Source organism: Ursus americanus, chromosome X (assembly GCF_024610735.1).
Source record: "Ursus americanus isolate L20-20 chromosome X, mUrsAme1.1.p, whole genome shotgun sequence".
Taxonomy (NCBI): domain Eukaryota; kingdom Metazoa; phylum Chordata; class Mammalia; order Carnivora; family Ursidae; genus Ursus; species Ursus americanus.
The window spans coordinates 32,848,989-32,871,241 of NC_142164.1; the positions used below are offsets into that span (position 1 = coordinate 32,848,989).

Genomic DNA, 22,253 nt, shown 5'->3' on the forward strand with positions numbered 1-22,253 from the left:
TCCCTGAGAACTGCAGAAACATTAATTACTTGTCATCAGTGTTAAATTTAAATTTTTATAGCAAATTATTTGTATACTGTTTATATAAGTAGGATGGGGCCTTTAGCCTTAAAATGGTGCCTACATCAGACATTGTCTATATACACAATAACAGACACATATATTTTGGAAATAATTTTTTAGCTGAAACTAGTAATTCTGTGCAGTTGTTACTATGTGCTAAAATATTTGACTAGACATTTATAGGCAATGCAAACTGAAAGCAATTACTGAGAACTATGAACTAAAAATAAACTTTTAGTCAATTACCTAGTTAATCACAATAAAGATGTCTTGCGTTTTTTAAAAATTCAAACAATTTGCAAAACTATTAAATTACTTTTTTTTTCCCCCACCAGGGCAGACAGACCTAGCCTAACAGTTTCATAAGGGCAACAGTAAATATACACAATATATTCAAAATATATTCAGAAGGTTAGTGTTGCATCTATGCATAAAATACCATGCTCTCCTATGCTCTGATTGGAGGAAAGCAGAAAAGTTCAGCTGTCCAAAGATACAACTATCATTTGTGTGCTGAGGACTCTGAATACTCGTTAGGAAGGAGACAGAGGAAGGAAGCACAGAAATTCATTATCAGAGATTACATATTATCACCTCTAGCATAGTATGTTGTTAGATTAGCTAGCCTAGCAGTTTGGAAGTTTCAAAAGGAATGGGTCACCGGGTCAATATATTTCTATTGTGGGGAAGGCTCAGTAGGAAAGGCTGAGTAAATGGGGCTCTGCCAGGGAAGGCCAACCTAGATGAATCAACTTAATGAGGGCCCACTGGAAAACTGGATGATACTAGAGGTAGTCAGCAAGTTGAAAGAAAATTGATGCCATGTATATGTTACCTCCATTCTATTAATATCTTAGTCTTAATACAATGTCTTTAAAAAAAAAACATATTTAGCCACTAAAATATAGATATATAAAGGAAGCATGCCCTTACATTACTCAACACATTGTACTAATGGTTAAGTATTTATTATGTTTTTACCTGTCAAAATCAGACTTGATTTTGGGTGATGTTTTGAATCTTTCTACTGGTGAATGTCTTCGATATCTCCCTGATTGGCCATGAGATCTCCGTGGTAGGAGATGATATCTCCCTGATAGGATATGAGATCTCCCTGATGGGACACGAGATCTTTCTGATGGGACATGAGATCTCCCTGACAGGATATGAGATCTCCCTGATGGGACATGAGATCTCTCTGATGGGACATGACATCTCTCTGATAGAACATGAGATCTCCCTGATAGGACATGAGATCTTCCTGATACGACATGAGATCTCCCTGATAGAACATGAGATCTCTCTGAGTGACCATGAGATCTCTCAGTGTGGCCATGAGATCTCTCTAATTGGCTATGAGATCTTTCTGTGTGGCCATGAGATCTCTCTAATGGGCTATGAGATCTTTCTGTGTGGCCACGAGATCTTTCTGTGTAGCCACACGATCTTTCTGTGTAGCCACGCGATCTTTCTGTGTAGCCACGAGATCTTTCTGTGTAGCCACGTGATCTTTCTGTGTAGCCAGGAGATCTTCCTGTGTAGCCACGAGATCTTTCTGTGTAGCCACGAGATCTTCCTGTATAGCCACGAGATCTTTCTGTTTGGGCATGAGATCTCTCTGACTGTCTATGAGCTCTCTCTAATTGGCCACGAGATCTCTCTGGTTGGCCACGAGACCTTTCTGGTTGGCCACGAGATCTCACTGGTTGGCCACGAGATCTCTCTGACTGGCCACGAGATCTCTCTGATTGGCCACGAGATCTCTCTGATTGGCCACGAGATCTCTCTGATTGGCCTTGGGATCTCTCTGACTGGCCTTGGGATCTCTCTGACTGGCCATGAGATCTCTCAGACTGGCCATGAGAACTCTCAGACTGGCCATGAGAACTCTCGGACTGGCCACGAGAACTCTCGGACTGGCCATGAGAACTCTCAGACTGGCCATGAGAACTCTCAGACTGGCCACAAGATCTCTCTGATTGGTCTGAAGATCCTTCTGACTGAACATGAGATCTCTCCGATTGGCCTGGAGATCTCTCCGACTGGCCAAAAGAACTCTCTGACTGGCTATGAGATCTCTCGGATTGGCTTCGAGATCTCTCTGACTGAACATGAGATCTCTCAGATTGGCCTGGAGATCTCTCTGACTGGCCACAAGAACTCTCTGACTGGTCATGAGATCTTTCTGACTGGACATGAGATCTTTCTGACTGGCCACAAGAACTCTCTGACTGGCTACAAGAACTCTCCGACTGGCCACGAGATCTCTTTGAATGGTGTCGATTTTCTGATGAGTCTCCTTGAGATCCTTCCAATTGATGCTGGCTCCCCTCTGACTGGCTTCCACTCCTCTCTGCTTGGGACTTAGAATTTTCATTGCACTTCTCCTGCAAAGAACCACAGTTTTGCAAAACAAATATAATGATATTTTGTCAAAGCATTTCTATGGGCAATTTTTTAAAGAATTTCATTGTCCCATTTTTATAGACTAAACAGTTTTCAGAACTAATTGTTCAAGGCACCAGGAGGGAATACTAAGAAACAATCTCTGCTTTCAATGGAATTTAAAATCATCTTTAATATTAAGAATTATATTAAATTTAGGACCCTTTATATTGGTTAATTCTCCATGCTTATTTACCTGCTCATTTACAGGCTGCTTGTTTAAAGAGCTTTGTCCAGGCTTGACTCCAGAAGGTTCTTGATGTGGTTTTGTATCATTTTCTTCCTCAATGTCCTTTCTGAATCTTGAGAATCCTTTGAAAAATAATTATTTTCTGTATTTTCAGTCAGTAAAATCAACATATCTCTCAGAAGTATTACCTGTGATCTCACTGTTTTAAGGCTAGGCACTGGGTTTTGCAAAACTTGACATTTCATTAGTCTGATATCACCTGAGAGGCTCACCGAATTCTAGGAAAGTCTTTGCCATAGTGTTTCTATTTGCATACCTTAATATAGTAGTCTTCTTTGTATACAATACCTCAAATTTGTTTTCATAAGCCAACAAGGTTGGGGTATATCATCTATCTACTAGAAAAAGCAGAGATGGAGAAAAACTGTCTGCTTTGTATTAATCATGTGAATATTTGCTTCCGTTGTCTGCTTTGCTTTGGGTGTAAAAAAGGTAAAAGAAATAAAGAAGATGGAGCTCCAAAAGGCTCACAAAGATCAATTTTATGTTAGGTAGAAACATGAGAATGGGATGGGGCGCCTGGGTGGCTCAGTCAGTGAAGCATCCGACTCTTGGTTTTGGCTCAGGTCATGATCTCCGGGTGGTGGGCTCGAGCCCCATACAGGGCTCTGCGCTCAGCACAGACTCTGCTTCCCCCTCTCCCTCTGCTCCTCCCTGCGTGCGTGCTCTCTCTCTAAAATAAATTTTAAAAAAAGAAACATGAGAATAGGCCACCTCACCATTCTTCGCAGCTTTGTTCCTATAATAACCACCACCCCTCCTTTTCTCAGAACCAGCTAAGCCACTGAAGGATTCAAACAAGGACTATAATGAAGCTGGGTGGGCAACTGGCAGGGACTTGGAGTAGTACACACACTGTCAAGACGATTCCAGCTTGCTGACTAAACCGTGGAGAGCCTTAATTGTTGGGAAGGCTTCTCTACAACGGCAGTCTTGCAGCACATTCTTATTAAAATATGCAGACTGCACTGACTGGTAGGATTAGAAATACAAAAAAGGCTTTCTTCGTAATCTGTACTCTGCCGTACAGCATTTGTTTTTTCAAAAATGTGGATGACATGGTGCCCAGATTATTAACCATCCTCTTACCCCTCCTATATTGCCTGCTAAAGATGGAATTGGACCAACCAGGCTGGCTTCTGAACAGGTATAAAACATTTATCATTCTCATCCTGCTCTCCCTTATGGAAGAAACACACAGAAATTTAAACAATTGTTTTCATTTGTCATGGCATAAATTCTTACCAACCCTATATGCCTACATTTCCAAGAAAAATAAAAGTAGCAACATAATGCAACTTTAGAATACATTCCAAGTTTGCGAATTTACTTACCTAGTTATTCACAAATATTTCAGATTCTTTGCAACGTTTGATTTTTAGTATACTTTACCTCTTTGTCGGCGATGCCTACGAGCATTTGCTCGCTGTCTTGAAATTGGGTTCTTTTTTTTACGGTTCTGTGTCACATTCATTTTTGGTTCAGTGTTTTTACCTTCTAACTTTTTAAGGATTATTATGTCATCTGTATTAGAAAACACATGAAAAATAAAGACAATAGAAAAAGCCAAATTACAACGTGTCTCGAGTGAATAATCTATATTCTACCTCATCATATTTCAGAACATTGTAAAAATTGGTAGCCCTGAAAAATGGTAACAGTATAATAATAATGAACTTGTAAAACCATAACAAAGATCAAACAATGCAGACATTTTAGGGTTAGTTTCCCAGAACAATAAAGAGAAAGACTCCTGTTAAACAGATCTATAGTAATGTCATTCATGCAAAAATAAAATACTTTCAGGGCACCTGGGTGGCTCAGTCAGTTAAGTGTCTGCCTTCAGCTCATGTCATGATCCTGGGGTCCTGGGATCAAGTCCTACATCGTGCTCCCTGGTCAGCCGGGAGTCTGCTTCTCCCTCTCCCTCTGCTCCTCTCCCTGCTTGTGTTTGCACTTATGTGCGCGCGCACACACACACACGCTCCCTCCCACTTGCAAAAATAAATTAAATAAATTAATTAAATTAAATACTTTCAGAGTAAAGTAGCCTAAAAGGGAAATCATTTAAATAAATGATTTTACTAAATGTTGTTGTCATTTCAGAGAAACATAGAACAAGAGCGTCATTCCTGATGAAATGTAAGTGCTAGACAATCAGTTGAATTTATTTTTGTGAATTGCAAGAAAGGAAGCAGTAGTGATGGACATTCAGAGGAGATACCAAAGAGGCAAGGAACTAAGATTAGTGTAGTAGCAGGAAGCAATCAGACCTTACTTCATAGTCAGGCATGTTTTTATGCACTCATGCAGAGAGCACTTACGTGGCATGATCTGAAGGGTGAGAGACATGTACGACCTGCTTTAAAATATCTCTCCTAACATCTGGGATGGGAAGATTTAATGGTGGGATGTTCTATCAGTGGATGAAAGCTTACTTAGGTCAAGGGACCTTTAGAAATAAGCACAAGCTACGTATTTGGAAGGAACTAGAGATACTGGGGGGGGGGGTTGGATGCGTACAAAAGAGGAGGCAGTCGTACACCAAAGATTAACCAATTCCTTCATTATTTTGCTTAGTACTAGTCCTGCCTCGGGTCTCTAAAAATCTGATTCTGATTTTCTTTGAAATGGCTGGCATCTTCAAACATAAAAGTCGGGGTAAATCTCAACAATCAGCTGAGTACCATTTCTTGACAAGCCCATTTTAAGCCTTTGTTCTGTCTGCCTGTTGGCCACCAATGGTTATAACATCTTGCAAAGACATAGTTAATTTTCATTCATATTCTGTTCTTTGTATTCCTTCTGCATTCCCTTACCTTCTCATTTTTTCCCTTTGTTCTTTCCCCTGTATTTGACATTTAAAATCTGCACAAATCTCTGTACAGGGTTCTTCCTCATTACAATATAAGAGAGTTCACTAATCAGAATGTCTTGCAGGACACCACTTTGTATAATTAATTTGAAACAGAATTGAAAGGAAAATGCTATTTTAATGAGAATATCACATTCAAAGGGAGGGTCACAAGCCTGGGTACTGCTGAGTGCTGGGACACGGAAGATTTTTTTAATCTCCTACCCCTCCCCCTCGTCAGCCCTGAAACAATGGCCAACCAGGTTTGCAGGGACCCAGTGAGATGGGTGACTTCCTAAATAGGAGAGCAAAACCTCGGAGAGGACAAAGTGAAGGGCAAGTTCCTCCCTGAGTCAACGGTTTCACAAGGCCATGAGGCCATGAGGGAGCACTCTGGGACCAGTCTGTCTTGCAGCCCTCATGGACAATTTTCAGTGACTTCATTTTTCCTGACTTCTGAGTCACCAAAAATAAGGCAAGCTCCATCTTAGAATCACGTAAGGATTAAATAAGATGGAAAATGTCTTGGGCTCATGCAGAATTACAGCTACCATTGAGAAACATCAACCCAATGCTTTGTTACAGGGATGGCTGAATGGATAAACCACATGGATTCACAAGAACACCTTTCAACTGAATAGATGTGACACTCAGTAAATGAGACAATAAATGAACAAACGTTTATCGAGTGTCTCATGTATGTCAGATAGTGCACGCCCACTCTTAAAGGGCAGCAGAGGTGATCCTCACTTTTTAAAGAAGGAAACAGACTTATACGACTTTCTTTCTTTCTTTCTTTCTTTCTTTCTTTCTTTCTTTCTTTCTTTCTTTCTTTTTTTTTAAAGATTTTTCAGAGAGAGAGAGGGAAAGCACAGCAGGGATTCCGACTCTGGACTGGATCCCAGGACCCCAGAATCATGATCTGAGCCAAAGGCAGACACTTAACCAATTAATAAGTTAACCAACGCTTAACCCAGGCACCCCCTTACGTGACTTTGTTGAGAGCAAAAGATTAATATGTTAAGAAGTCACGATAGATTCTAAGTCCAAGATTCTTGCCACTACATTACACTTCCTCCTTCAAAAGCTCAGCTATCCCAGGGCATCTGGGTGGCTCAGTCAGTTAAGTGTCTGTCTTTGGCTCAGGTCATGATCCCAGGGTCCTGGGATAGAGCCCTGAGTCGGAGTTGGAGTGGAGTCGAAGTTGGTGTCCAGCTCCCTGATGAGCAGGGAGTCTGCTTCTCCCTCCCTCTCCCCCCTCCCCTATGCTTGTGCCTTCTCTCTCTCTCTCAAATAAATAAATAAAATCTTAAAAAAAAAAAAAAAAAAAAAGCTCGGCTATCTCAAGGATGAGGAGAGCAGCACCCAGGCTAGTGACCCTCGATTTGAATTGGTATTATTAAAATAGCATTTTCCTTTCAATTCCGTTTCTAATTAATTACACGAAGTCAAGTTTAGCACTCAAGTAGTAAAAGACAACCTCTAATACAGTGTTCGAGCACTCACTTTGCCCTGTCCCTTTGATTTTTTCAGCCTCAGACTGGTATACAATGCTCTCAGGCTTGTTCGGAACCATATAGTGCTATGGGATAGCTACGGTGTGGCTTTAGATCCTGTCAGTGGCCTCATATGCACAAAAGGACTTAAGTCGTTTGATCTTTCAAACCAACCACCCTGCAACTCACAGAATCCTTTTTAATTCATGAGTGAAATATATAACGTGGCTCCCCAAACACCAAGATTCCTCCTCCCCCATAAGCAAATCCTTCTGTTTACTTTGTAGCTTATACATAACATTATAAAGACTTCAGTCTTGGTGCCACTCTGACGGTGCCACATTAATCCCACGGGATTTTTTGAATCCTTTCCTTTTGAATATATTAGTATATGGAAACATTTTCCCATCTCATTCTGACCCAGCCCAAATATCATATAACTCCCTAGTACTATGAATGAACAAAAGACAGAGGAAAAAGTAGTGAATAGCAGGAGTATTATAGAAAGCAAAATATTGTGCATCTCAGGCAAGATTTTTTTTAAATAAAAATGTCATTTCCAAACAGGCTTTACAGATATTGACTGTCATTGTTCACATTCAACAAATAGGTATAGATTTCATATCTGCTACTTGGCCAACAGCATCAAGATCTTTTGACCTACAGTAATTATTCTAGAAGAGAGAAGGTAGAAATATACGATGATATCTATCCAAATCCACAAAAAGGATACTCTCTGGGTGAAAACTACATCATTTTCCCACTTATTTAGCCTTACTCTAAGGCTGTTTATCACCCTAAGGCTTTTGTTATGGTACTGACATTTACATTTTCATAAGAATAGTCACTGCTTTCACCCAATTTAGGCTCATAAGTGATAGTACTGGCTTTTCTTTAAAATAGCAGCAGCCCTGCGGTGCCTGGGTGGCTCAGTCGGTTAAACATCTGACTCTTGATCTCATGGGTCCTGGGATCAAGCCCCACATCCCTTGGGCTCCACTCTCAGCCGGGAGTCTGCTTAAAGATTCTCTTCCTCTGCCCCTCCCCGAATTCCCTCTCTCTGAAATAAATAAATAAATAAATCGTTAAAATATCAGCAGCCCTTTAATACGGGTTCAGGTTTAATGACCACACCGACAGCTGCTATATAAAATTCACTTAACTAATAGGAAATTCAGTTTTGTCTTTGTTTTTTTTCCATTTTTGTTATATTTTCCCACAATTAAATTTCATGTCAAAGGGCTCACTTGTGCAAGGGAAGATAAGCACACCAAAGTAGAGTGCAGGAAAACAAGCTATACGGACATAGACAGCAGGAATTTGTCCTGACAGTCTGTAACACGGGTAAATGAAACTGTTTAGAAGCCGAAAAGGACGTCATCAGTATGTTATAGACTTGAAAATAATCACCCGCATGTATGTTTCATTTAAACTGCCTCCTAGGGCACTTGGGTGGGGCTCAGTTGGTTAAGTGTCTGCCTTTGGCTCAGGTCATGATCCCAGAGTCCCAGGATCGAGTACCGCATCAGGCTACCTGCTCAGTGAGGAGTCTGTTTCTCCCTCTGGCCCTCCCCCCTCCTTGTGCTCTCTCTGTTTCTCTCTTTTTCTCAAAAATAAATAAATAAATATTTTAAAAAGAATAAAATAAAATAAACTGCCTCCTAAAAACAAACAAACAAAAAATCCCCTGCCTCCTGGGGCGCCTGGGTGGCACAGCAGTTAAGCGTCTGCCTTTGGCTCAGGTAATGATCTCAGGGTCCTGGGATTGAGCCCTGCATTGGGCTCCCTGCTCAGCAGGGAGTACGCTTCCTCCTCTGTTTCCCCCCACTACCCCTCCCCCTGCTTGTTCTCTCTCTCTTTCTCTCTCTCAAATAAATAAAATCTTTTTTATTTTTATTTTTTTTAAATTTTTTTTAAAGATTTTATTTATTTATTTGACAGAGAGAGAGACAGCCAGCAAGAGAGGGAACACAAGCAGGGGGAGTGGGAGAGGAGGAAGCAGGCTCCCAGCAGAGGAGCCTGATGTGGGGCTTGATCCCAGAACACTGGGATCACGCCCTGAGCGGAAGGCAGACGCTTAACGACTGAGCCACCCAGGCGCCCCTAAAATCTTTTTTAAAAAAATAAAGATTTTAGTTATTTATTTGACAGAGAGAGAGCACAAGTAGGCAGAGCGGCAGGCAGAGGGAGAGGGAGAAGCAGACTCCCCACTGAGCAGGGAGCCCGACTCGGGGCTCGATCCCAGGACCCCGGGATCATGACCTGAGTGGAAGGCAGCCGCTCAACTGACTGAGCCACCCAGGCGCCCCTCAAGTATTTGTTTTTTAAAGTCCTCCAAGGAACTCTGATGTTTAGCCCAAATTGCCAGCAACTGCTGTGAGCAAACTAAGAAGCTTCAAAGAGCATACGAGTGACATTATGAAATTGATGGTTTGGGGAAATAGCAATTTATGATTGGCAGTAAATTGTAGAATAATGTTAGATTACAAAAAGGAAAACTAATTATTTTGGGGTAGGCAGAGGGACGGCAATAGTTCAAGCATGAAGAGATCAAAGTTGATACTAAGGTGGTGCCAGGGGGAAACGTAAAAGAGACACAAGAAGTCTTCTCCCCATTCACTTCAGATGCCATGGGAGGGGCCTCCACAGACTCACCGTCTTCTACTCATCCGCTTGCAAGCACAAAGCTCTTCCCCCAGAGCTCACACCAGTCTCCCTGAACCACCAGTTACCAAAGAAAACTCCTCAAGTCACCAAGGAATTGAGGCTGTATTGGGAAGGAAGAGGAACCCATAAAGAGATATTCTTAGAACTATATAGTAAGGGAGAGGTCTTCCTAGAATTCTGTGTGACCCCGAAATACATTATTGCATAGCATATTATTATAAACAGTTGTCGTCATCCAAATTGCACTGAATAGACGTTTGTACACTGCCCTAGAATCCTACTCACGCTTTACAATATTGTTTCGACAGGGAGATTCTTTCTGCATCCAACAGCTGGCATACAAATGAGGTACTGGAACACAACAACACGTGCCAGCTGGGAACTGCCTGTATATGATTAAGTACTGCCTGAATAACGCAGAGACGGAATACTCCGAGCCTGCAGAGAAAAGACTACTGTGTACTGGAACAGCTGCGACATCTTTGCGGCAGAGCTGGGTAAGATGGGTAGGACGTGAATGAGGGGAAAGATCCCGGCACTCGAAGAAAGAGAAACAACACAAGAAAAGGCCTGGAGCCGGGAATTGATATAGTATTTTCAGGGCGAAGATCAGCTTGGCTAGAAGGTTAGTGCTGGAGAGTTATGGGGGAAAGGTTAGACAGACAAGGTAGATGACGAAAAGCCTTCAGTGTCGGGACACCTGGGTGGCTCAGTGGGTTAAGCATCTGACTTTGGCTCAGGTCATGATCTCAGGGTTGTGGGATGGAGCCCAGGATGGAGTCGGGCATCCAGCCCGGCATCAGGCTCCATGCTCATCAGAGAATCTGCTGAAAATTCTCTCTCCCTCTGCCCCTCCCCCCACTCGTGCACGCGCGTGTGCGCGCGCTCTCTCTCTCTCTCTAAAGTAAATAAATAATTTTTTTTTTAAGGAAAAGCCTTGGGTGTCAATATCTCAATGTACAGTAAGGGATAGGAGCTAAGGCACAAGTAGTGTGGGTTATGGATGAGGGTGACGGGAGAACCCCATACTATCTCCAGCAGTGCCATCTCAATCTATTAAATAATAAGCACTTACTAAGAGCATTCCATGTGCTTGGCAATATGCTAAGGATTATCTGAAATCAGGAAATTGATCAATGCTTTTTATTTTTTTAAAGATTGTATTTATTTATTTGAGAGAGCACAGAGGGAGAGTGAGAGGGAGAAGCAGACTCCCTGCTGAGCAGAGAGCCCGTTGTGGGGCTCAATCCCAAGGCCCCGAGATCATGACCTGAGCCAAAGGCAGATGCTTAAGCAACTGAGCCACCCAGACACCCCAATGCTTTTTAAATAATAGAGAGAGGAGCTTCTGGATGGCTCAGTCGGAGGAGTGAGTGACTCTTACTCTCAGGGGTGTGAGTTTGAGCCCGACAATGGGTATAGAGATTACTTAAACAAAAACTTTAAAAAATAATAGAGAATTGATATCACTGCACAGCTATTTGAAAGGAAACTGCCATCTTTTCTGTGATCCAATCATTTTAATTTCATTTGACTGTCTTCAGAAACTAAGTCCCCATTTTAAAGGAAACTTGTTTTAGCAAAACTGTAAAGCTGCCTAGACTACAAAAGGAGGGTAGTCAAAGAAAAGGTGAATGCTGGGCCTATTTAAAGATAACACTACATCTTTAAGAGCAAATGCATTTGGGATATTCCAAGTCCAGTTGTGCACGGTTCCCAATCAAGTAGAAAAGTTTTATATAATACAGATCTTTTATCTCACCTCTTGCCAAATGTTAACTATTCCATTTCTCTTTGCACTTAGAACACCGATGTGGTGTCATGTCAGGCCAAGCCTATATGGCATAGTACCTATCTAAACAATTGCAAGATGCAAACATCAGTATCTAAGATACAAACGGATGAAACTCAAATGAGTAGGAAATTTTAATCTTGAAAGTGCTTCAGATTCAAAAAGGAGAAAAGAACTATATTTTAGTTTTATAATCTTAAACATCCATTCTATGCTAGATTTTCTAGAAATAAACCTAGTGTAATTTCATAAATATTTCATATTAAATTAACAAATGTTCAAATTGAAATATAATTGAAAAAAAAATGGTATTAGGAAAAGGCATCTATGTCCCAACATAAAAATGTACCATGAGACTGAAACAAACAAACAAAAAACTCAGGTATAGTCTAAGTGAAAGTATCAATAAATTTAACAATGACATTCTTTTAATTCTTTTTCTAAATGGTTCTTTATTTGACTATAGAGACAAGAGAGGCTCTATAGTGCCCCTCCATCTCTAAAATTCTATTAAGAAGATTATAAAATTGACGAAAAAACCCTGTAGTGTAAGAAGTCTTTCTGTTTCATAGGAATTCTTAGATAATAGTGAATGTTTAATAAATATTTGAACTGGGAGCGCCTGGGTGGCACAGTCGTTAAGCGTCTGCCTTTGGCTCAGGGAGTGATCCCAGTGTTCTGGGATTGAGCCCCACATCAGGCTCCTCCGCTGGGAGCCTGCTTCTTCCTCTCCCACTCCCCCTGCTTGTGTTCTCTCTCCCGCTGGCTGTCTCTCTCTGTCAAATAAATAAATAAAATCTTTGAAAAAATAAAAAAATAAAAAATAAATAAATACTTGAACTGAATTGACATTTAGTAGTTGCTGACACTTAACACTTTTCTCATACGTACACATGTGGCCTATAAAAAGTACTTAATTTTTCTATTTTTCCCCCTCTAAGAATACAGGTGTGTGTTAAGTGGGCCAAGGTTAATAGATGGTTACACAGCCGAAAAAAACTGAGAAACACCACAAGTCTTGATTTTTGAAACATAATGGTCATTTACAAACTTATTTAGAAACTTAATTACTTTTGGGGTGCCTGGGTGGCTCAGATGGTTAAGCGTCTGCCTTCAGCTCAGGTCATGATCTCCAGGTCCTGGGATTGAGTCCCGCATCTGGCTCCCTGCTCAGCAGGGGAGCCTGCTTCTCCCTCTCCCTCTGCCTCTCCCCCTGCTTATACTCTGTCTGTCTGTCTGTCTCTCTCTCTCTCAAATGAATAAATAAAATCTCAAAAAAAAAAAAAGAAAGAAACTTAATTACCTTTTTAAAATTTCAATTATTTGCACCCTTGGAATATGTTGCAAGTTTGTTTTTGTTACTGGTTTTTTTTAAGTGAAATTATACATAATTTTAACCCCGGAATTTGTAATTCCACAGACCACCGTTTGATTTGTTGCATTGTAATGAAATTGCACAACATCTAGAAATCAAAGGTCTTATCAGCTACGATTTAGAGATGAGATCCAATTGCTGCTCAGCCTGTCCACAGAGAAGCGAAAACAAATGGCTTTTGGACCTAGGTAAGGTGTAGAACAACCTTTTCAGCATAGTCTATGAGGTTATGAAGATGGTGTCTTTTTTTTTTTAATTTTTTTTTTTTTTTTAAGATTTTAAATGGTTCTCTCAAGGAGAACCATTTGGTTCAGGCCTCACCAAAGACCCTCAAATTTGAATTCTTGACCTAAGTAAGATTCGTGTCAGAAAAACACTGTGAGGATCGAAGAAAGACAACATTCCTCAAACACTTTAAAATAGATCACTGAGGGGTACGTCGGTGGCTCAGTCAGTTAAGCATCTGCTTTCCGCTCAAGTCATCATCCCAGGGGCCTGGGATCAAGTTCTGCGTTGTGCTCCCTGCTCTGCAGGGAGTCTGCTTCTCCCTCTGCCCCTCCTCCCACTTGTTCTCTCAATTTTTCTCTCTCTCTCTCAAATAAATAAAATCATAAATGAATGATTAAATAAATAAATAGATAAAATAGATAAATAAAATAAAATAAAATAAATCACCCAGGGCACCTGGCTGGCTCAGTTGGAAGAGCGTACAACTCTTGATGTCTGGGTTGTGAGTTTGAGCCCCACGTTGTGTGTAGAGATTACTTAAATAAATAAATTTTTTAAAATATTTTATTTATTTATTTGACAGAGAAAGAGGCAGCGAGAGAGGGAACACAAGCGGGTGGAGTGGGAGAGGGAGAAGCAGGCCTCCCGCCAAGCAGGGAGCCCAATGCGGGGCTCGATCCCAGAACGCTGGGACCATGACCTGAGCCGAAGGCAGACGCTTAACGGACTGAGCCACCCAGGTGCCCCTAAATAAATAAACTTTAATAAAAATAAATCACTCAGCTTGAGGTACCATGTAATTACATTTTGATATAAATCTTATAAACAATTTTCTTGTAAAAAGCATAATTATATTGTTTGATGTTTCAGAAGGTGTTGAAATCACCATTTTATTATTTGTGAATGTTTAAAATCTACCCCAATTTTTGTAAACATTGTTCTATCACTTTCTAAATATGTAAAATACCAGAAACCTCAAAAAATGTGACTTAGTTTCCTCTCAATTTCTGATAGACTCTGACTATACATACTTCCAACACTTAAAACAGCATAAAATTGCACATATTTACTTAGCTGCCTCCCCAACTGGATCATGATCAGCTTGAGGAGAAGCCATTGTTTATCTGTCAGGGTACCAGGTACCTAGCACAGTGCTTAATACAGAGTGGATGCTTTACAAACATTTATGGATCTATGATTGACTACATCTAGCAAGCAGAAAGGGGTTTTTTCTTTCAAACTACAGTACTTTTGCCTTAGTCTCCTTTAGACAAAAGTGGTGAAGAGGGAAGTACAGTTCCCATTAAGTTCTTGCTACTGCCAGTTCCAAGTTTGGTTTTATTTTTGCCTTTTGTTTCTTTTTTATTTTATTTTATTTTTAAGTAATCTCTACATCCAATGTGGGGCTCAAACTTAACACCCTGAGATCAAGAGTCACATGCTCCACCAACTGAGTCAGCCAAGCGCCCCATATTTTTGCCTTTTATTTCTAAAAAAAAAACACCGTAATACCTTCTGAAAATGTTTACTAGGGACAAGAACAAAAATAAATTTGCAGAGGGCACCTGGGTGGCTCAGTCAGTTAAGCGTCTCCCTTTGGCTCAGATCATGATCCCAGGACCCTGGGATCGAGTCCTGCATCGGGCTCCCTGCTTCCCTGGAAACCTATTTCTCCTTCTGCCTCTGCCTCTCTCTCTGTCTCTCGTGAATAAATAAATAAAATCTTTAAAAAAGGATTTGTAGAGCGTTTTCCTATTTTAGTACATCTTATTACAATGGAAGTAATAAAGGGTGCCTGGGTGGCTCAGTCGGTGAAGTGTCTGCCTTTTGCTCAGGTCATGATCCCAGGATCCTGGGATCAAGTCCCGCATCTGGCACCCTGTTCAGCAGGGAGTCTGCTTCTCCCTTTCCTTCTGCCTGCCACTTCCCCTGCTTGTGCTCTCTTTCTCTCTCTCTCGTAAAAATAAATAAATAAAATCTTTTAAAAAAAAAGCAATAGAAGTAATAAATACCCTTGCATTCAATATAAATAATGTAAAATTATATATAATACATAAATGACATAAATAAGCATAAAATTTCTTTTCAAATGTACACATGCAGTTATCCAAAGACAAGTATGCATTGTTAAAAGTAATATTTTCACTTCAATAAAGTCATGGGGAAATCTACTGGAAAAGTATGACTTTCTCATCAACTCACTGAAGCAACATGTATTTGCTCTTTATGATGTATTTTTCTTGGCTTCAAACTGGAAGGGCCTTTCATGACTAACAGTTTTGCCTGTTCCCCTTGAAAAACTCAAAAGCTATACTCTCGTCTGCCTAAAATGGTATAAATATGGATCTGGGGAACCAAGGTTTGGGAACATGAAACAGTGAAATCAACAGAAGAAAAGCGCAGGAAACATTAGGTTTTACCTCCGTGCTATAGATTCCCCTTGGCTCTGGATTCCACCACCCCCCATTCAGGCTCCTGGTGACAGGGCAGAGCCTAAAATAAGGCAAATGAGGCACTCACCTCCGGCATCAAATTTTAGGGTGCTCCAAAAAACTCAGTATTTAACACAGTCTTTTTAAAAATAAAAATCAATGCAAGAACAATCCCTGATGAATAAACAACAAAAACCAGATCAGACCCTGTGCGTGCACAACATGGCCTCACTTGCTTCAGTCTGCTCCTTTATTTATAAAAACACGTGACCAGCCAGAGGGCTTTAGTTTGTCCATTTGATCTTTAAAAATATTTCATTAAAAATATTATCTCAGGGCAGGGGGGTGCCTGGGTGGCCCAGCTGGTTAAGCTTCTGACTCTTGATTTCAGCTCAGGTAATGATCTCAGGGTCATGTGATTGAGCCCCGTGTCTGGCTCTGCACTCAGCGTGGAGTCTGCTCAGGATTCTCTCCTTTTCCCTCTGCCCCTCCTACTGCTCTCTCTCTCTTTCTCTCATACAAAATAAATAATAAAAATCTTTAAAAATACATTACCTTGGGGCTTCTGGGTGGCTCAGTCGGTTAAGCGACCAACTCTTTAGTTTTTTTAAAGATTTTATTTATTTGACAGAGACAGAGGCAGTGAGAGAGGGAACACAAGCAGGGGGAGTGGGAGAGGGAGAAGCAGGCTTCCCGCTGAGCAGGGACCCTGATGCGTGGCTCAATCCTAGGACCCTGGGATCATGCCCTGAGCAGAAGGCCGTCGCTTAACGACTGAGCCGCCCAGGCGCCCCAAAGCAACCAACTCTTAATCTCAGCTCAGATCTTGATCTCGGGGTTGTGAGGTGTTTTTTTTTTTTTTTTTTTTTTTTTTTTAGAATTATTCTGCTTTTTAAAAAAGATTTTATTTATTTACTTGAGAGAGAGAGATAATGAGTGAGGTGAGGGGCAGAGGAAGAAGAAGGTTCTCCACTGAGCAAGGAGCCCAATGCGGGCCTTGATCCCAGGACCCGGGATCATGACCTGAGTCGAAGGCAGACGCTTAACCAACTGAGCCACCAGGCATCCCTCGGGGTTGTGAGTTCAAGCCCCACACTGGGCTCCACACTGGGTGTGGAGCCTACACAAAATAATTTTATCTCAGTCATCAAATTTTTTTAAAGATTTACTTATTTATGGGATACCTGGGTGGCTCATTGGTTAAGCGTCTGCCTTCAGCTCGGGTCATGATCCCAAGCTGGGATCAAGTCCCACATCGGGCTCCCTGCTAGGCGGGGAGCGTGCTTCTCCCTTGCCCTCTGCAGTTCCTCCTGCTTGTGCTCTCTGTCTGTCAAATAAATAAATAAAATCTTTTTTTAAAAGAATTTACTTATTTATTTTAGAGAGAGAGAGAGCAGGGGGAGCGGCAGGCGGAGAGAATCTTCAAGCAGACTCCACCTCCTCGGGTTTCGATCTCACGACCCATAAGATCATGACCTGAGCCAAAACCAAGAGTCAGATGCTTACCCACTGAGCCACCCAGGTGCTCCTCAATCACTGAATTTTTATTGCCTCCTTAAATTTTGCACCCTTGGCTAGTGCCTCACTTGCCTCACCTTAGTCCCAGTCCTGCCCAGTGACCAAATATTATTTTTTAAAAGTCACTTTAATGCCATGAAATATTTCAGAACTCATGTTGGAGCCTGGGGTGGAGGGCAAGTAGCAGTCTAGAATCCACAGGGCTTATGTCCTAGAAGAGTAAAGCCTATCGATACCCATCATGAAATAGATTGTTAAAAACACATTAAAGGAAAAAAAGCAAGAAAATGTCTTAGGTACTATTCAGTAGGGCCTTTCCCCCTCAGAGGTAACAGGGTAGGGTAGGCAACTTCTCAACCTTATAAAAAGCATCTAGGAAAAACCAACAGCTAAAATGATGATTCATGGGGAAAGACGAAAGCCTTCCCCCTAAGATCAGACACAAGTCAAGGATGTCCACTCTTACCACATCTATTTAAGATTTCGCTGGAAATTCTAGCCAGGAGAATCAGTCCAGAAAAAGAAAGAAAAGGCAGCCAGATTTGAAAGAAAGAAGTGAAAATATCTATATTCCCAGATGCCACAATCTTATATATAAAGAAAGTCTTAAAGATATACACACACACAAATTAGAGCTAATAAACAATCTTGGCAAGGTTGCAAGTTAGAAGATCCACACACAAAAATAAATCTTATTTCTATATACTAGCAATGAACGCTCCAAAAATGAAGTTAAGAAAGCAATTCTAGGGGCGCCTGGGTGGCTCAGTCCTTAAGCGTCTGCCTTTGGCTCAGGGCGTGATCCCAGCGTTATGGGATCGAGCCCCACATTGGGCTCCTCCGCAGGAAGCCTGTTTCTTCCTCTCCCACTCCCCCTGCTTGTGTTCCCTCTCTCGCTGGCTGTCTCTCTCTCTGTCAAATAAATAAATAAAATCTTTAAAAAAAAAAAAAAAAGAAAAGAAAGCAATTCTACCAAGACCATTCAATAGGGGAAACAATAGTCTTTTTTTAACAAATGACGTTGGAACAACTGGATATCCACATACAAAAGAATGAAGTTGGATCTTAACTCACACCATCTGCAAAAAAATTAACTCAAAATGTAAAAGCCAAAACTAAAAAACTCTTAGAAGTAAACATAGGGGTAAATCTTCATAATTACTTGGATGCAATACCAAATCATGAACAACAAAAGAAAAAAAATAAATTGTACTTCATCAAAATGAAAAACTCTTGTGCTTTGAAGGACACTAGCAAGAAACTAAAAAGCCATCCCACCATACAGAAGAAAATATTTGTAAATTGTATACCTGAGAAAGATCTAGCATCCTCAATATATATTAAAAAACTATTACAACAATAAAAAGGCAAACAATCCTCTTTCATTTCAGAAATCCACTCCCTCAGACCACATTTGTAAGGTCCCCTCTGCCTGCTTCCTGCCACTTGCACTGTCCTCCCTGGCTGCACTTCTCAGCTCCTTTCTGAGGACTGCCCTCCCTATTTGCTCATTCACTCTCATTCCGAAGGTCCGTTCTTCTGGTTCCTGCCTCTTCCCACTTCTACTGATGGCCCTCACAGCTGCTCCCTGTCTCATATGTCACATCTCAACCCTGCTCCTTCCTCCTCATTTCTAAAGTCCACCCTCCCTCCCCACTTATAAGGTCAACTTTCCCTGCTCTGTGCCCTGCCATTTCAAAATTCCACCCTCACTGCTCTCCAGTCTCCATCCCTACTCTACTCCTTCCATTTCTAAGGTCTTTTGCCTTTGCTCCTCTTCAACCCCACTTCTAATGTCAGCTTTCCTTACTCCTCCCTCCCCCCCTAAGGTCCACTCTCCTTGCTCTGCTTTCCCTCTTATTTTTGGAAGTCTGCCTCCCTCTTCTTCTACTCTTTCCCATTCGTCTCTAAATCCCCGCATCTGCTCTGCTCCTGCCATGTCTAATATTTGCCTATCCTGCTCTTCTCCACCCTCACGGCTCTCCCCTCTCATAATAAGGTATGTCCTCCCTGTCCCTACCTCATTCTTATGGCACACTCTCCTTCCCCTGCTTCCCGCCCTGCTTCCCACTCCTACCCCCGCATCTCCCCTCCTACCCCCTCTACAGGCCCTGCCGCCATTTCGAAGTTCAACCCTCCCTGCTCAGCTCGCCAATCCTCAACTCAAAACGAAATCTCTTTGCAGTGCTCTTCCCATTCAAAGTTCAGCCCTCCTTGCTCCTCCCCTTCTCATTTCTGCCCTTGCCTTTCAGCTCTTTTCCCCACTGTTAAAGCTTTCTCTTTCCCTGCTCTTCTGCCCCCCCCCCGCATCCCCACTCCACCCCATCTCCTGCCATTTTTAAAGTCAGCCTCCCTGCTCTGCCCCCTCTCCCTCATTTACGAAGTCTGCCCTCCTTTCCCCTCCCCCTCCCCATTTCCAAAGAGGGTGATAGTCCTGAAGAGGTCTGAGGTTAAGAGATGAGAGGGGGCCGGTGGAGAGGAAAGTTGGTCTAGAGTATATAAGCACCCATCAACAAGTAAGCAAGCAAACAAACCACCCCTCTGCCCAGTCTTGCTGCCCGCTTTCACTCTTGAAAACTAGCCCCTGGAAAGTAGTCATTTGTGACAGGCTCTCAGATTCAAAGAGTGATTCTGAGGAGCGTGCGGTCCCACGTGTGAAGTGGGTGGTAGCTTGCTATCAGTCCTTAGGAGAATAAAGTATACGGAGATTGCTGGCTTTTTATTTCCCTCGGCCTGAACCTTTGCAGCAATCCTTACGCCTCACACACTTCCTGTCAGCTTTCGCCAGTTTCCCGCCTAAGAGGAGTCATGGGAAAATGGGAGCAGAAAGAAAGGGCAGGAGCTAAGCTGGCACGTTGCGACAGCGGTGGTGCACAGAGTGCAAGCCTCGCCGCCCAGGAGGGTATGCCTCACGAGGCCACTTCCAGCCTGCCCCAAGCCAAGGTCCGCTATTCAAAACCAGTCAGCCCAGACTAGTGGGGGCTGGAGTCTGGGGTCTACATACCTAGAGACATATCTAGATAGGTCATCTTTCCCCCATTGTTAGGTTCCTTCAGCACCTTTCCAGAAAGTGTTGGTTTGGAAAATGAAGCCATCTCCTCAGCGAAACTGCACCCGGCTCTGAGCTGTGCTTATATATTGCGCTCCCTCACTACCCCCTAGGGTTCTGGCTAAACTTGTCACCAATCACAGTCTTTCTCTTCACTGTTGCTAAGACTCAGGGGGTGGAGCTTAGCAGTTACCTCCACAGACGTCCTATCAGGAACTTGGCTCATGCTAAAAAAAAAAAAAAAAAAGGACCCGCCCATTTCATTCCCGCGCTTTCTGAACACTGTGTCTTCTGTGCATCTGCCACCCAGTCAGTCGGTTGCAACTATTTTTCTTTCGTGACTTCTTGACCCTCTCCTTTCATAACAAAGAAAACATCATTTGTCCTCTTTGCTGTTGGCGTTCTTGGTGAGAAGAACTTTATGTTCTTGACGTGATAGACTGGTTCTCTGCTTCCCTCAAATTTGAAGATCTACCACAAATCTACCAGCTAGGGCCCACCCACAGGCTTGCAGCACCACATATTTTTTGAGGACTTCCCTAAAGATGTGTCCATGACATTTCTTATGAAAATAATATAATCATTCCTCTTATCACCTTAATACTGCTCAGTATACACTATTGTTAAACGTTAGAAGAATCCTGGGTGTCACTGGTTCTTCAGAGGAAATAAAAATCAAGTTAATAAATTTTGAAATAAAAATCAAGTTAATAAATTTTGAAATAAAAATCAAGTTAATAAATTTTGAAAACTTGTTTAAGTTGTTACAGAAATCACAGCATAAATATCTGAAGAGATTTTTAAGGTGTAAATTATTTAACTATTTGTTGTATTTAAGTCATTACTTAGCACAAGGAACCTAAAGATTAATAAATAAATCTTTTTTTCAAGGCATATACAGTTGGCGAAGACAATAAATACATGCAACATATTAATTTAGATGCTATAATTCAGTCTGTCAGTAAATACTGAGCTCCTTACTGTGTTAGTCTCTGAGGAGTGTTATCTATAAAATATATATGAGACTTACAGAAGAAAATCACCTAAGGTATCAAGAAAAATTAATTTAAGACTTGAAAAATTAGGGAATAATTTTAGGGGTGGGAATGGTATTTCCTTTCAGGGGAAACAGCCCTACCAACACTTTGAAAAGTTCAAGCTATTTCATGTGGTGGGGTCCTGAAAGATGAATCTGAAGAGATCAGCAGAGAATAGATTGTGGAGGGACTTTTATGCAATGGGTTTGGAGCATTTTTTTTCTTTCTTTCTTTCTTTTTTTTTTAAGATTTTATTTATTTATTTGACAGAGATAGAGACAGCCAGCGAGAGAAGGAACATAAGCAGGGGGAGTGGGAGAGGAAGACACAGGCTTCCAGCGAGCCTGATGTGGGGCTGGATCCCGTAATGCTGGGATCATGCCCTGAGCCGAAGGCAGATGCTTAACGACTGAGCCACCCAGGCGCCCCTGGAGCATTTTTTAATATCAGATTTATTGAATTATAGAGTAAGAACGGAAGAGGACCAAAGACAGAATCCCAAGGAAATTACAAAGGAAACTGAGTAGCAAATATCAGAGAGATATGGGAAGAACCAGGAAAGAAGCATCAGGGAAATAAAGGGAAATTCTAAGAGGAACCTAGTGGCCCACCAAGTCAAGAATTGCTGAAAGATCAAGTTAGCTAAGAACTGCAGAATTCCTTAAATTTAGTAATTAAGAGTTGGTTGGTTGTTTTTCTAACCTTTAGCAGACTTTTAACAGGCTGTAAGGTGAGAACTGATCAGTTAATTTTTATTTAATGAACACATATAACACTTATCATCTGCCAGGCACTGTTCTAAGAGCTTTACAAATATCCATTCATTTAATACCCACAATAACCCCATAAAGTAAGAACTAGTATTATTTCCTTTATACATGTAAGGAAATGAAGTCACAGAGCATTAAAAAATTTGTCCAGGGACAAAAAACTAGTAAACAGTGGAGTTTTCAACCCCAAGCAGTCTGGCTCTAGAATTCATGCTTTTAACCACTACTTTCATAAGGTAGAATACAGTGGATTGTGTTTTTGTTTGTTTGTTTTTTA

The 22,253-nt window shown here is 41.5% G+C and overlaps 1 protein-coding gene across 1 annotated transcript in view; it reads right to left on the minus strand.

Annotated features, from left to right (window-relative positions):
* LUZP4 (leucine zipper protein 4) overlaps nt 1–20,215 on the minus strand; it is a 34,120-nt gene extending 13,905 nt beyond the window's left edge. Inside the window, exons 1-4 of the mRNA XM_087860065.1 lie at nt 20,125–20,215; nt 4,151–4,282; nt 2,705–2,820; nt 1,045–2,450 (exon numbers count right to left, since the gene is read on the minus strand). Of these exons, the coding sequence (XP_087716191.1) occupies nt 1,045–2,450; nt 2,705–2,820; nt 4,151–4,282; nt 20,125–20,215 (1,745 nt within the window). The remainder of the gene's footprint in view (nt 1–1,044; nt 2,451–2,704; nt 2,821–4,150; nt 4,283–20,124) is intronic.
* Nucleotides 20,216–22,253: the final 2,038 nt, after the last annotated feature.